The sequence below is a fragment of the Mesoplodon bidens genome (assembly GCF_964165515.1).
Source record: "Mesoplodon bidens genome assembly, chromosome: 4".
Lineage (NCBI taxonomy): Eukaryota > Metazoa > Chordata > Mammalia > Artiodactyla > Ziphiidae > Mesoplodon > Mesoplodon bidens.
This window is the reverse complement of record NC_138160.1, coordinates 60,804,608-60,819,951: the sequence shown is the minus strand read 5'-3', so window position 1 is coordinate 60,819,951 and position 15,344 is coordinate 60,804,608. Positions and strand designations below refer to the sequence as shown.

Genomic DNA, 15,344 nt, shown 5'->3' with positions numbered 1-15,344 from the left:
TGTGCTCCGCAGCGGGACAGGCCACAGCAGTGAGAGAGGCCTGCGTACAGCAAAAAAAAAAAAAAAAAAAGCAGAAGTTGCAATTTAAATTTAGTAAAAGAAATTTAGTAAGAAATTTAGTTAGAAATTCAGAAAGAATGAACTATTAATAAAAGATGATAATTTGCAAATCTTTGCATGTATGATTATTAGCAATGTCCCTAAAAGAGTTTAGAACAATGAAATTGGAATCAAATATATAGAGGGATTGGTTATTTTTTAAGTCGGCTTATATTCATGATAAAAGAGGAGCTTATCAGTGAAATAACAAAAATCTTCTTACCTTTTTGTAGAGAAATCTTGACAAATAACGAGCTTTCTAATATCTCTATATAGTCTTAAATATAGGAACATTGGACTAGGTCATCTCTTTGTGCCCCTTTTACCCTTAATGTTCCATGATTTTATGCTTTAAGACATTATCTCTGTTAAGGATGCATTTTATGATGAAGGAATAATTATTTTTTTGGTCACTTGATGCACATTAGGCCAATGTTATTAGAGTGAAGCACCTTCCTTCCCCACATTTCTCCTTCCTGTCATTAACCTGGATATGATATCTGGAATGTGGACTAAAACTCTTCAACACTATATAAAACCTACTAACCTTTGTGCATTTGGTCGCTTAGCTTTCTAAGAACATCATTTCTGAACTGAAGTAAACTGAATACCATTCTGTTTTAGAGATTATGACATAGCTGTTAATTGGAGGAGGATTCTTATGGCTCTGTTTTTCTTTTTAAGGTTGAAGAGATGGTGCAGAACCACATGACTTACTCATTACAGGATGTAGGTGGAGATGCCAATTGGCAGTTGGTTGTAGAAGAAGGAGAAATGAAGGTAATTCCCAGTGTATTGTTGTAGGTTGCTAATTGCAGCCCTGTTGCAATCATACTATATTATTACTATTGATATAAGTAAGATAGCATTTTAAAATTTCTTTTAAATAAATTATTACATGTGATCAAAGAAGCACTAAATATTGAGAAATAAGATGTCCTTTTGCTTCCCTGGTTTAGCTTTTACATAATTTCTTTATTATCGTAATATAAATCTGTGCACAGATCATTCTGTTTTACCTAGGCCATGGAGAAAATAGTTTGGGGGTTTCAATATGAACAGGTCATAATTAGCTGATGTCTCTCTCTTCGGATATTTCTCTCTTTTAATAAACTAAATGTTGTGCCCAGGTGTCACTTTTTTCCCTCTTTGGTCTGTACCTCACTTCTTGGTCTTTCTCTCACTGCATCTTTTTTTGATATTTGGACATTGGTTAGCTAATCTTGCTCACATCCCTAAACACAGAAGAGAGTAAGAGCAAGGAACGAGATTGAGAGCTGTGTTGAAAAGCAGCAGCGGCAGCATTGAACTTTGGATTACTTCATGCCCAAGGTGCTAATGCTAACAATAAAGAGATGTTTAATAAGACTCCCTCCAAGCTGAAACTTTGGTTGGAGAAAGAGGATATTGACATTTAAAAGATTACTTAGGGCTTCCCTGGTGGCGCAGTGGTTGAGAGTCCGCCTGCTGATGCAGGGGACACGGGTTCGTGCCCTGGGAGGATCGCACATGCCGCGGAGCGGCTAGGCCCGTGAGCCATGGCCGCTGAGCCTGCGCGTCCGGAGCCTGTGTTCCTCAACAGGAGAGGCCACAACAGTGAGAGGCCCGCGTAACACACACACAAAAAAATTAGCTCCATTGGATAACAGTGAGTGAAAAGTACAGGTGAATAATGGAGAAAAATTGGAAAAGAAAGAGATCTCTGATTTGAGACAGACTGTTTTACACTGAGGAGCATTTGAACTATGTCTAGAAATGGAAACAAGGTTATGACAAAGGTGAGGTTGAGGGCATTTTAGAAAAGAAATATAACATGAGCAAAAACTTCAAAGCAAATTTTATATTCAGGAGTTTTGTGTAGACTTTTGACCAGAATTATTCCAGCAAATGAGATACAATATTAGATGTTGGGATTTCCTCTCCTCCTGAAAATGGAAGAAATTAAGAAATAAGATAGGGCCTCCCTGGTGGCGCAGTGGTTGAGAGTCCGCCTGCCGATGCAGGGGATACGGGTTCGTGCCCCGGTCTGGGAGGATCCCATATGCCGCGGAGCGGCTGGGCCCGTGAGCCGTGGCCGCTGGGCCTGCGCGTCCGGAGCCTGTGCTCCGCAACGGGAGAGGCCACAGCAGTGAGAGGCCCGCATACCGCAAAAAGAAAAAAAAAAAAAAAAAGAAATAAGATAGAGGAGATAGGCAAATGAGATACCAGAATGTTAGTTATAATTCTAATAAGTTGATTGGAAAACATGAAGACCAGCTGCCATGAGGTCTTGCTAATATGTTACCCCAGATACTGGGCTGGGAAGGGTTATTAAGTAGTGTATTGTTTAGCCTCCATGTGTTTGTATTTTTTACAGATTTTTTCCTGTAATTGGTATCTAGTCTCATAGCATTATGGTTGGAAAAGATACTTGATACGATTTCAATTTTCTTAAATTTACCGGGGCTTGATTTGTGACCCAAGATATGATCTATCCTAGAGAATGTTCCATGAGCACTTGAGAAGAAAGTGTATTCTGTTGTTTTTGGATGGAACGTCCTATAACTATCAATTAAGTCCATGTTGTTTAATGTATCATTTAAAGCTTGTGTGTCCTTATTTATTTTCATTTTGGATGATCTGTCCGTTGGTGAAAGTGGGGTGTTGAAGTCCCCTACTATGATTGTGTTACTGTTGATTTCCCCTTTTATGGCTGTTAGCATTTGCCTTATGTATTGAGGTGCTCCTATGTTGGGTACATAAATATTTACAATTGTTATATCTTCTTCTTGGATTGATCCCTTGACCATTATGTAGTGTCCTTCTTTGTCTCTTGTAATAGTCTTTATTTTAAAGTCTATTTTGTCTGATATGAGAATTGCTACTCCGGCTTTCTTTTGATTTCCATTTACGTGGAATATCTTTTCCCATCCCCTCACTTTCAGTCTGTATGTGTCCCTAGGTCTGAAGTAGGTCTCTTGTAGACAGCATATATACAGGTCTTGTTTTTTGTATCCATTCAGCCAGTCTGTGTCTTTTGGTTGAAGCATTTAATCCATTTACTTTTAAGGTAATTATCAATATGTATTAACATGTTTTAAAATATATCCTCTAGGTATACAGAAGAGAAGTAGAAGAAAACGGGATTGTTCTGGATCCTTTGAAAGCTACCCACGCAGTTAAAGGTGTTACAGGACATGAGGTCTGCAATTACTTCTGGAATGTTGATGTTCGCAATGATTGGGAAAGTAAGCTGCCATTATTAGTATATTTTGATAAAGTTATTAGTTTGAATTTAATACCAAATCTAACGTGGCTTTCTACATCTGATCTATGGTTTACAAAGTCAATATAGAAAATATCTGGAGAATCGTATAGGGAACTGATAATACCTTACATTTAAATAGAGCTTTTCACTGTACAAAATCCTTCTCAGTAAGGTATAGCATTTGATCTGCTACCTCAATAATCCTGTGTGATAGGTAGGTAATAAAGTTAAATTCAGATAGCTCAAGTGATTTGTCCTAGACCACAGAACTAATTATTGGAAAAGCCAGGACTAAAATAAAAGGCTTCTGTTTTATCATCTTCTCTTTTTCTAGACTGTTTTGTTTCCATCATAAATTGTAGCTGAATCCTGCTGTGGTTTGTTTAGAGTTATTTGATCCCCTCAGGCATCCAATTTCATAAATATGGGTACTTCTGAACAACATGTTTATCAGTGGCAGTTTGACACTCTCACGAACATAGTCACCTAAAGCTAAATAGAACAGCTTATTCAGCTTCAATAAATTAAGGATTAGAGGGAGGGGAGGGGTCATAGTGTTAGGGAATAATTTGTGCCCTAGTAATGAAATGGTGATTAGAATTGCTCTCTTGCAATGGAAGCTAATGAGATTTCCTGGTGATTAGGTCTCACAGCCACCATCTATAGCCCTAATACTAAACTGCTTTCTATTTGGACTTAGCCTACATAGGGTAGGATCCTGTTCATTTTACTATAATGTCCATTCATAATTGACTTTCTCAATAATCACATTCTGGGAAAAGGTAATATATCTTTTTTGACTGCTAACATTTTTTCTTCATTGCAGCAACTATAGAAAACTTTCATGTGGTGGAAACATTAGCTGATAATGCAATCATCATTTATCAAACGCACAAGGTAAATATCTTTTCATCCCAAAAGGATTCCAGTGTAGTTCAAACAGAGACATATAAATTCTCTAAAGTAAAATTTGCGAGGAAATTAAGTGCCACAAAAGATTTTAAGACTTTATTAACAATTCATGAATTTCATGTATTTGAAAGGTAATTTCAGTTCATTTAAAGCAGAAATGGGTGAAAATAAGAACCTGAGAAATATCCAGGAACAGTGTGTTTGACAAAGATGTACAGTTAGTTATGCAAACTTTAAGTCTGGACAAGAAAGTACGAAAATCCACTTAAATGTTTTTCTAGCATCTAGTCTCTAGAGGAGATAGATGAATTACCAAATATGAAAGCGAATCAGTTTCCTGTGAGAATAATAGGGAAATGCAAAGTATGTTATTAGTCTATGTTAAGACTCAGAAGTAAAGGTGATCTAAGTGGATTATCTGACATGAAGGGAAAATTGCTGAGCATCAGCTATTGAGAGGATGGTCATACACCAGAGCACAAAGAAACATTGTCATTTAAATTGGTTGCCTTTCACTTCATTTCTTCCTCTGTTAATGTAGATATTTAAATTATAGAATATTTCTCTTATTCTGCTCTGTTTCCTTTCTGAAAATTGCCAAATATTATATTGAATAAACAATAATAAAATAAATTAAAAATTTGTAGAGATCCACCAAAAACAATATTGTATGTTATATAAGAAACATGATAATTCAGTAAGTACTTCATTTTTCTTTTTTAAAATAATTTTTAACTGAACTGAATATTTGAAAATATTTTAGGTTTGCTGTGTATATCTTGAGCTCAGTCTTGTCATCTGAGGCATCTTATATTTAAAGACTATGACCTAGGCTTCCTTTTATATGACAGCTACTCAAGAAATGTATAACAATGAAGATTCTGTTTCAACCTACTGATTTAGGGGGGTCAAAAGTGAAGTCTAAAATTTAGTAGACTTTAAAATATTAGTTGTCCTGTAATTTGCAATGAAAATAAATGACCAGTCATTTAGAATCAGAAGACTCTTATTCTGTGAAGGTAATTGATCCTGGAAAATGGTCTGCTGAAAGTACTTCACTTGGTAAATAGTAGATGGAGAGGAGGAATATATAGGTTATATTAGGATTATTTCTGGAAAAATAAAACTAAAAATTATTAAAATAATGTACTTTATGTGTAACAAAATTTAAGTTACAGTTGTAATTATTTGAATAAATGAATTGTCCTGGCATAATTTTTTCAACAAAATTCAATAACTATTCAACATCTTTCTCTTTAAATTTGGCTTCTTTTATAATATGGTCTTAAAAAGGGCTGCTCATCTCTTGATACTTGTCATTCTCACTCTTTACATTTCTGTCTTATCTTCATCCTTGTGGATTTGCATCCATTAGTTCTAATATGGCCACATTTTCATTTATTACTGGCTTCACATACATTTGCCCAGCACTACTTTCATCAACTTAATGAAAATTTGTATCTTTAAAAGATGAACCATTTCACTTTGCAAATGCTCTGTGTTGTATTGACACTGAGTTGTTGGTGATTTATTAAATTCAGCAATCGGGAAAGACCCTGTGCATATTTTCTCTCATTTAAAAGTACATAGTCCCAGTTTTCAGAGACCTAGGTTCCATGTCATTCCAACAGTATGTTGGAATGCAAACCATGAAGTTGGAAGATTAAATTACTGCTTTGGAATTCTTTAAATATGATTGTGATATCAAAGGAGCATGCTCTTTCCCTAATAAACTTGCTTTTAAAATCTTTGTTCTGAACAGTTGAAACAGAGGTTTAATACTATACTTAAAAGTGGACTAATGGGGCTTCCCTGGTGGCACAATGGTTAAGAATCCGCCTGCCATTATAGGGGACACGGGTTTGAGCCCTGGTCTGGGAAGATCCCACATGCTGCGGAGCAACTAAGCCCATGTGCCACAACTACTGAGCCTGCGCTCTAGAGCCTGTGTGCCACAACTACTGAAGCCTGTGTGCCTAGAGCCCGTGCTCTGCAACAAGAGAAGCCACAACAATCAGAAGCCTGATCACTGCTACAAAGAGTAGCTCCCACTCGCCGCAACTAGAGAAAGCCCACGCACAGCAACGAAGACCCAACGCAGCCAAGAATAAAAACTATAAAAAAAAAAAAAAAGTGGACTAATGGCTGTGGGAGGGGCTAATGCGGAGTGATTGCTTAATGGGTACAGAGTTTCTGTTGGGAGTGATGACACATTTAGAACTAGATTGTGGTGGTATTTACATAACATTGTGAATATAGTTAAGGCTACTGAATTGTACACTTAAAAATTATTTATGGCATTTTATGTTACGTATATACTACCACATTTAAAAAGAAGGAAAAATAGGGTCTTCCCTGGTGGTCCAGTTGTTAAGACTCCTCACTCCCAATGCAGGGAGGCCAGGGTTGGATCCCTGGTCCTTTGGTATGTTCTTCAAAGCCTTGAACTCAGTGTTCATAATCAATCCTTTGGTGGGTGCTTTCCATTTAAAATTTGACAGATGTTACCTTAAAGGCATTTATTAGTTTTACACTTGTTTCTTTGTTAGTTCCATATTATATATGAATAAAATGTTCAAATTTTGGGGACTTCCCTGGCGGTCCAGTGGTTTAAGACTCCGAGCTTCTGCTGCAGGGGGTGCAGGTTCAATTCCTGGTCGGGGAACTAAGATCCTGCATGCCACGTGGCGTGGCCAAAAAAAGTAGTTCAAATTTTCAAAAGATTTGTACTTCTTCCACAGAGAGTGTGGCCTGCTTCTCAGCGGGATGTATTATATCTTTCTGCCATTCGAAAGATACCAGCCTTGACTGAAAATGACCCGGAAACTTGGATAGTTTGTAATTTTTCTGTGGATCACAACAGTGCTCCTGTAAGTACATTGTATAAATGTGTATAATTGTACAATACAAAGCTAAATATACAACACAGGGCAAAAGTGATAAATGCATACCACACATACAGAGATAATTAATTTGAAAATGCTTCTGAAATTTTTGTTTATTAAAGTTGGCTTCTTGGAAGAGTATAGCCACTGTGTTATCTGAGGGCAACAGTCATGGCCATGAGCATCCCAGCAGGGTTGTTTTCCTTCCCTCCTGAGGTTAGATGAGACAGCTGAATGGGTAGTATAGGTAGGCTACTTCTCACAGTTGTCTCTCAAGCCGTGATCAACTACTGGCAAAACCTCTGTGGTTTCTACCTCGGTTTAGCTCCTTTTACTACTTGAGAGGGGGGAAAACCATTCCTGGTGTCGTATCAGCTTGTCATTTATTCTTTATTAGTGCTTATGAGATTTTGTGGGAGATGTAGATGATTTATGGTTTTGGTTAATCTAATGTAGAATTAGACCAGAAGAGGTTACAAAATACTGGGTATCTTCTACACTGGTGTTTTGTTTTTATTTTTTGTTTTGGCAGCTAAACAATCGATGTGTCCGTGCCAAAATAAATATTGCTATGATTTGTCAAACCTTGGTAAGCCCGCCAGAGGGAAACCAGGAGATTAGCAGGGACAACATTCTATGCAAGATTACATATGTAGCTAATGGTATGTATTTCGGTTTTGTTTTTGCTACTTAGTAATATGGATGTTTTTATCGTGATCTACATGATAACTCACAGTTTGGACAAATACCATTTATAAATGTCTTTTTAGTTTTTATCCTTCAGATTTAGTAATTTTTAATTTGGAGAGATGTATATCAAAATCGGGAATCTTTCAAAATATACATGTCTGAATAACTGCTGTATCAGAATTTCTGAAGCTGGGGCTGGATAGGTAAATTTTTTAACTTCATCTTTAGATCACTATTACATATTATTGGTTTTAAGAACTGTTTTATCAAATATTTGCCTAATAGAATATGTGTAATTAGGAAAATAAGCAACAGTGAGAAAGAAAATTAACACTTCTTTTTTTCCCCAAATTTTCAAAGACCATTTAGTGATTTAGAAAAATGTTTACAACATAATGTTAAGTGGGGTGAGAAAAAGCATACAAAATACCATTTCAATAATTTTTAAAAGAAGAAAAGAATATATATATGAAAAGTTGGAAAGAAATACAACAAAATGTTAATATTGAATTGTTGCTTGGTTGTTGGATTACTGGAAATAGTTTTCTTCTTCTTTTTTACTTTATAATTTTGGTTTTTTGTGTTTTTTGTTTTTGTTTTTAATTGAAATAATAGTTGATATAAAATATTATGTTAGTTTCAGGTGAACAGTTCTTTTTCTTGTTGTCAGGCTTTTTAGTTTTCTGAATCTTTGCTCCCTACTTCTTTCTTAGTTGCTAGTGACTTATTTCACATTGGCCTACTGCTGGACAGCCCTGTTTATCACTTGTTATGGTTCCTTGCTACACCTATTTCCTACCTGCAGTAGTTACTGGAGTCCCTCTAATCAAACCTTCAAACCTTCTTTATACAGGGCCATCACTGCTAGTATGTTTAAAGAGACAACTATGCCTGAGCAAGTTACTATTTGATTATAGTAGAGTTCATTGAATAAATCTGCCTTAAGTAACCTAAAGTGTTGCTATACTAATATTTGCTTATAATTTAGGGAACCAAGAACATTTTAGAACAGTAATAAATGTTTTCTTATTTGTTATCTGTTCTCATCTGGTGGTTAGTACAGTACTAAGGACTGAGTGGTCAAGACTTTTAACAGATGCTTTTTCAATGTGAGGAATTTTTTAAAAACAAAGGAACAAAATGAGTGCTTTACGCGTATTTGGAGAATTATCTTAACAGTTTTCATTTTCTTTTATCTCACAGTAAACCCTGGAGGATGGGCACCAGCCTCAGTGTTAAGGGCAGTGGCAAAACGAGAGTATCCAAAGTTTCTAAAACGTTTTACTTCTTACGTACAAGAAAAAACTGCAGGAAAAGCTATTTTGTTCTAGTATTAACAGGTACTGGAAAATATATGTTATTCTTTTTTTTAAACTTTATAGACTAATATGGCTCTGCAGACATTACAAGTTAGTTTTTGAAAGTAGTTTCTTTTACATGATGTTTCCAGATGTGAAGAGTTGTAGTTTTTATAGCCTTTAAAACTTAATTTTTCATTATTTTTTCTGTTTATGTTAAATAATGTCTGCTTAATTGAAGGAAATTTTAATATTACAGAACTATAAAATTTCAGAAGTACAAATTCTCTATGTTTCTCCCTTCCCAGAAATTAGTGTTAACGTTTGTTGTATATTCTTCCAAACTTGTACATGTTTTGACTATATCTAAAAATTTTTTTTTCAAAGCATTATCTTGCAGCTTGCTTTTTCTACTTAATATATCTTGACTGTTAGTCCATATAAAGATATGAGACATACAAAACCATCTCATTCTTTTAACATCTGTTGTATAAATGTTGCAGAATTTATTAACCACTGTCCCATGTTAATGTCTGGTTGGTTCCATATTTTTACTGTCAAATAATGCTGCACTGACTGTCTTTGTGCAAGGAGCTGAACTCTTTAATTTTTCTTAAATAAGTGACATGTTAACATGGTTCAGAAGTCAAAAGTATGAAAAGATACACAGTAAAATTCATTCCCCGTCCCCTGCTCACCCAGTTCTGCACCACCACACTCGCCCGCCCCCCCCCCCCACACACAAGTGTATAGCTGCTGTGAGTAGGTTCTTGTGTCTTTCCAGAGATGTTTCGTTTTCACCTGAATAAGCAAATACAAGTGTATTCCTCCCCCACATACATTTATTGTTATTGAAAAAAATTGCATACTCTACACAGGGTTCTGCATCTTGCTTCTGCATATGCTTTATCTTGAAGGTCTTTCCGTATTGGTGCAGAGCTGCTTTACTCTTTGTTTATGGCTATGTAGAATCCCATTTGTATGGATGTACACAATTTATCTAACCAGTTCTCCATTTGTAGATGTTAAAGTTGTTTCTAATTTTTGCTAGAGCACACAGTATTGCAGTCATATCCATATGTCATTTTGTATGTGGGTAAATTACTAGATGTGACACTGCTGGCACTTCTGGGGGGCATGTGCATTTGTAATTTAGATACTGGCCTCTGTAGAGGTCGTATTAATTTACCATCTCACCAGCAATAACATGTTGGAGTGCCTGTTTCTCTGACCCTCTCACACAATGTATGAAATAAAACTTTCTGATTTTTTTCCAACTTGATAGGTGAAAAATACTCTCCCGGTGTAGTTTAAATTGTAGTCCTCTTGGGAGTTCCCTGGTGGCCTAGTGGTTAGGATTCCAGAATCCCTGGTCGGGGAACTGAGATTCCACAAGCCACGTGGCGTGGCCAAAAAAATAACTGTCGTAGTCCTCTTGTTACAAATGAATTTGAGCATCTTTTCATCCATTTGAGAACGATTTGTATAATTCAATTTCTGTGAAACTCTCTGAGTGTTAACATTTAAATTTGTAATAGATATTACCAAAGTATAATTCACAAGCAGTAAGTATTTATGACCATCCTCTCATGCTCACCTACATTGACTGTTAAATCATTTGCTGAGAAACTTATATTCTTGAGTCAATTTCTTTTGATAAAAATAATATAGTTAATAACCATATACAGTTGACCCATGAGCGTCGTGGGGGTCAGGAGCGCTGGCCCTCTGCACAGATGAAAATCGCGTATGACTTACAGTCCGCCCTCCATGTCCTAGGTGCCTCTGCATCGAGGATTCAACCAACCCCAGGTCGTGTAGTACTGAAAAGAATTTTCATGTAGTTGGATGTGCACAGTTCAAAGCCATGTTGTTCAAGGGTCAACTGTAGTGACTATACTTTTAATTAAGTCTGGTTTCTGATAATGTGTTTAGTGTGCTATTTCTTAAAAAAAAAAAAAAAACTCAAAGCCTAAATTTATTTTCAGACATTAACACAAGGGTTAGTGCATTGATGTCCCAGATATGTAGCTTTTCCCAGGAAAACAGGTTACATGAAAATGTTAAACAGGTTCTAGTCTTACTTCTCTGAATGGTTAGTGTTTGGGACAAAGCCTGACCTTTGAGGGATTCTCTTAAAGCATAAATGCACTGCCAAAATGCACTAGTTTTAGGATATCTTGTACTTCAGAATTGTTACGGCTCGATCTGGACACATAACTTCTTATTGATTCTGTCACTGCATTGTATTTATCAAATACACTGAAAACGTGATGCCACATGATGGCAGCAAGCTTGTCATCTTACTTAGCTGGGTGTCTCTCCCCACAGCCTTAAGATTTCTAGAGTTGCTGTTTGCTTGAACCAGACCAAGGTTTCAGCTGTATCTGTTTTCCCTCTTCACCTCTACCTTCAGCCCTGCAGAGAACGGTAGAAAATATAACTGGGTATTAAGCAAAAGAAATCAGAATGCAGTTATATAATAAAACATGCTCTCAACTGTGTTTGAGAAGAATAATTTTGAAAATATTTTGCAAAATACATGCTAACATGTTCACAGCATTTGCCTCTAAACTGTTGGATTTGGGGCATTGTTTTATTGACTGACTGTGTGTGCGCCCACGAGTGTACACATTCTTCTTTTGTGGACCTAGAGGGAAGGGCTCGAAATCCTTCGAAAAGAATTCATATTAGGGTAAGGAGATGGTACCATGGTTTGTGGACGTGTGTGTGTAAAGATAGAACTGGAAAGACTCACTGGCCAAAACTTAGCTCTGGCCTTTGAGTCCAGATTGAGCTTCTTTCCGGCAGAGAACCAAATTTTCATTTACCTAAAATAAATCTTCACTTACCTAAAGTAATAATTGTTTCATAATAATTTTAGAAGATGTATGTGTGAAGTGGATCCTAGCATTGAAACCTTAGGAAAGCTAACATTCTTAATTTTGGTGATGGAGAAATAGTAACTTTCAATAGTGTGTATCATCTTTAGAGAAATTCCATAAAGAGTTAATGAGGCCCAAAGGTATTTAAAACTTAGTCAAAACTCTTAAACTCATTTGACACAGTATTTCTTAAGATAAGGCAGACCTCTTTCCCATAGCCTAAATAAATTTTTTTAATTCTTGATAAATGATATTGTATAGCATAGTTTTTATTGAACACTAAGAAGAAGGAAATTCCAGTTTATGGGGTACGGATCCAGAAACCTGTACTTGATTCCCTCTTTGCTTCTTGTAGCACATTGCCCTTTTTAATTTTTTCTAACTTTCAGGACATTTATTATACCTTCTATTCCTTTCGGATGATAAATTTCAAATATATAAAGTTAATAATTTTATATTCTTAAAGGTGAAAAATCCTTAAAATATAAACTTCGATAAAGATTCTGTGCATTACATGAGTTCAGAAGGTAGGAGAAGTCTGTTCTGGTAGTACTGCAGCTGTTAGTAAATAATACAGTGCTGAATATTTTACTTGTCATTTTCTTTCCTACAGTGACTGAAACAAGGCTGTGTGACATTCCATGTTGGAGGAAAAAAATTAAAAAACAAAATTGAATGCTCTAAGCTGGAACATAGGATCTATAGCCTTGTCTATGGCCCAACACCTTGGCCTTGTGTACAAAAATGAAGAAATACTGCAATAGCAAAGCTGAACATCTTAACACTAGCTGTCTTTTGCTAGATCTCCTCGCTCAGCATATAACTATAAATACATGTAAAATTACATGTATATGGCTATATTTTTATTTGCTTGCTCCTAGAAGAGAAAAAAAATCAACTTTGAATCACAACTAGGAATCGATGCTTTAATTTTTGGAAACTTTTTCAGAATTTTTAATTTACTATGGTTTGGCCTAAGATCCTCAGTTGTACCAGGCTTTGTGCACAAGAGAAAAGCACAAAAGTTGGACGCACATGGGGCATGTGCTTTCTGTGCACCAAATTTCTGGATGAGGTTCTTTTTTTAGGCCTACAGTCAAATCAGTGTCCAGAATTTTTTGACTTTTTTGCTTTGTATGATCATAGAATTCATTGCTGCTGATTTCTATAATAATTCATGTTGTCATGTAAAGTGTCTCTTAATAACTGAGGGCTGTCAATAACCTGTGATTTCGCCTTTTCTATAGTCTTACTCCCATGAAGAACTTTGGTTCTGATGGAGAAAGAGTGAAAAGCTTTATTTTTTTCTCCAGATATCTTTATATTTCTATTGTATTTTTAGTTGTGTACTGTGTGCTACAGATTTTTTTCAGTTTGTTACAAACACAATTTGGTAATTTCTAAATTGGTTCTGCCTGCCTCCAAACAGAAATATCTGTACAACCTTATAGGCATAAACTACTTTCTGGTAAAACGGTCAGAATAAAATGAGCTTATGTTCTCCTGAAATTTGTGAGAGGATATACGGTATTACATGTTCCAGCAAATCTCACTGTTTGAGTTTGGCATTTGATTCTATATTTCTAGTATTCAGTAACACGTGTTTGTTCTTCTAATTTGGGTCAGTTTAAAAGATACATTGCAAGATAAGCATAGAAAATGTGGGCACCGCTCCTGTTTGCCTCTTGATCAGAAACTTCAACAGGGCAGTAGAGAAGACCATGTGATTGAAACAAATTCTTCCTTTTGTTGCTGTAAGAAGTTAAACGTAAAACACCTTTTTTAGTTTTAGGCCCCTTTGAAAAACTCTGAAACATGGAGCAGAGGCAGGGAATGGTACTCATTGAAGTAGAAATGACTGCCCACTTCAGAATCTTCACTGTGTTTATACACAAATGTGCTTACGTAAATCAGAGGCATTTTGTAGATGCTTTGCTGACTTGTTCATCTCTATAGAAACACAGAAACCAGACCCATTTTGTAAAGCAGAAAATCATGTCATGTGGAACATGTCCTGTATATATTTCCTACATGGTAATGGAGTCTTAATGATAAATGCAAGGTGATAATTTAATGATGGGATTAGTCTGATCACTTAATATACACAATCCTGGAAGTGAATTACTTGCATCAGATAAAGTGGTATTTATTAGTCTGTACAGAGAGGAAAATACATATAAAACATATGCTTACATTACATGCACGCAGATTTCATGCTCCATAAATCTTTTCTATTTTTTAATTTACCTTTCTCTAAATGATGTGCATGGAATATGCCTTATTACAGAAAAATACTATTCATAATTTGACTACAAGGAAAAAGTGCCTATATGGTGGTAATGCTAGTTAAGGCAAATAAGACAAATTATCTTATCAGTTTACTACATCACCAGTTAACATTTTATATTGTGATGTTTAAAAAAGAAAAGTTTATACCTCAAATGTGTATTTTATTTTACAATCAGTTGCGGGATTGGGGTTGGGAGTATGGGAGGGTTGGGGAGGGAAGGTTTATTCACCATAGCCACTGATGGGAATCTTCAAAAACAATTCTATATGCCCACTATAAATGTTTATCTGTTTGCCATTTCTGGTACTATCATGACTAAATTGGATAGCTTTATTTTACAAAGGTATGGAAAGTTTACAGAGCAGTGTCTAAACCTACATTAGTTGCATTTGCACTAAATGTTAATGATATACTTTTGCAATTCTGTAAATAAAATGATTACAGGAAAAATATTTGTATTAAAAAAAAAGAAAAGAAAAAGATACATTTTACCTTCAGGTAATTGCACTGGTACTTCACTAGGGTTAATCCTGCCCAACCAGATTTAGAAATGAGTTGGGGAATATGAAAGGAGTTTAAAAGAGATCAAAATTTGGAGAGGTACTAGCCCTTTAGACAGCATTCAGACCCTCTAGAATTATTTCCATAAGGCTAATTCCTACATATTGAATATACATGATGTTTTCTTATCCACAGTTATTTCCTACTTCTCTTCCCCAAGCAAAAAAAAAAAAATTATAATTTTACTCTCTTTTCTACTCAGTTACTCTTTTGTACTGTGATAGAAACATGAAAAATATTGGTGATGAGGGGTTTTGTCCCTGAGTGCCCACTGTACAGTTCAAGAGAGCACAGTATTTCACTTGGAATTCAGGGCTCCTGATTTTGAGGTGGAGGGTGATCATAGCAGCTCTTGATTTGGGTTCACCGCAGGGGTAGCCAGACCAAGGAAGAGGATGACTGGGAGGGATGTAGGAATACAAAAGAAGGAAAAGAAGGAATGGGGTTCCCATTTGTTCAGTTTCATCAACTAATTTG

The 15,344-nt window shown here is 35.8% G+C and overlaps 1 protein-coding gene across 3 annotated transcripts in view; it reads left to right on the top strand.

Annotated features, from left to right (window-relative positions):
* CERT1 (ceramide transporter 1) overlaps positions 1–15,110 on the top strand; it is a 134,629-nt gene extending 119,519 nt beyond the window's left edge. For all 3 annotated transcript variants that reach the window (XM_081233016.1, XM_081233015.1, XM_081233014.1), the window contains 7 exons: positions 784–879; positions 3,194–3,326; positions 4,173–4,243; positions 7,000–7,128; positions 7,676–7,805; positions 9,037–9,173; positions 12,630–15,110. In XM_081233016.1, the coding sequence (XP_081089142.1) occupies positions 784–879; positions 3,194–3,326; positions 4,173–4,243; positions 7,000–7,128; positions 7,676–7,805; positions 9,037–9,164 (687 nt within the window). In that variant the 3' untranslated portion in view covers positions 9,165–9,173; positions 12,630–15,110. The remainder of the gene's footprint in view (positions 1–783; positions 880–3,193; positions 3,327–4,172; positions 4,244–6,999; positions 7,129–7,675; positions 7,806–9,036; positions 9,174–12,629) is intronic.
* Positions 15,111–15,344: the final 234 nt, after the last annotated feature.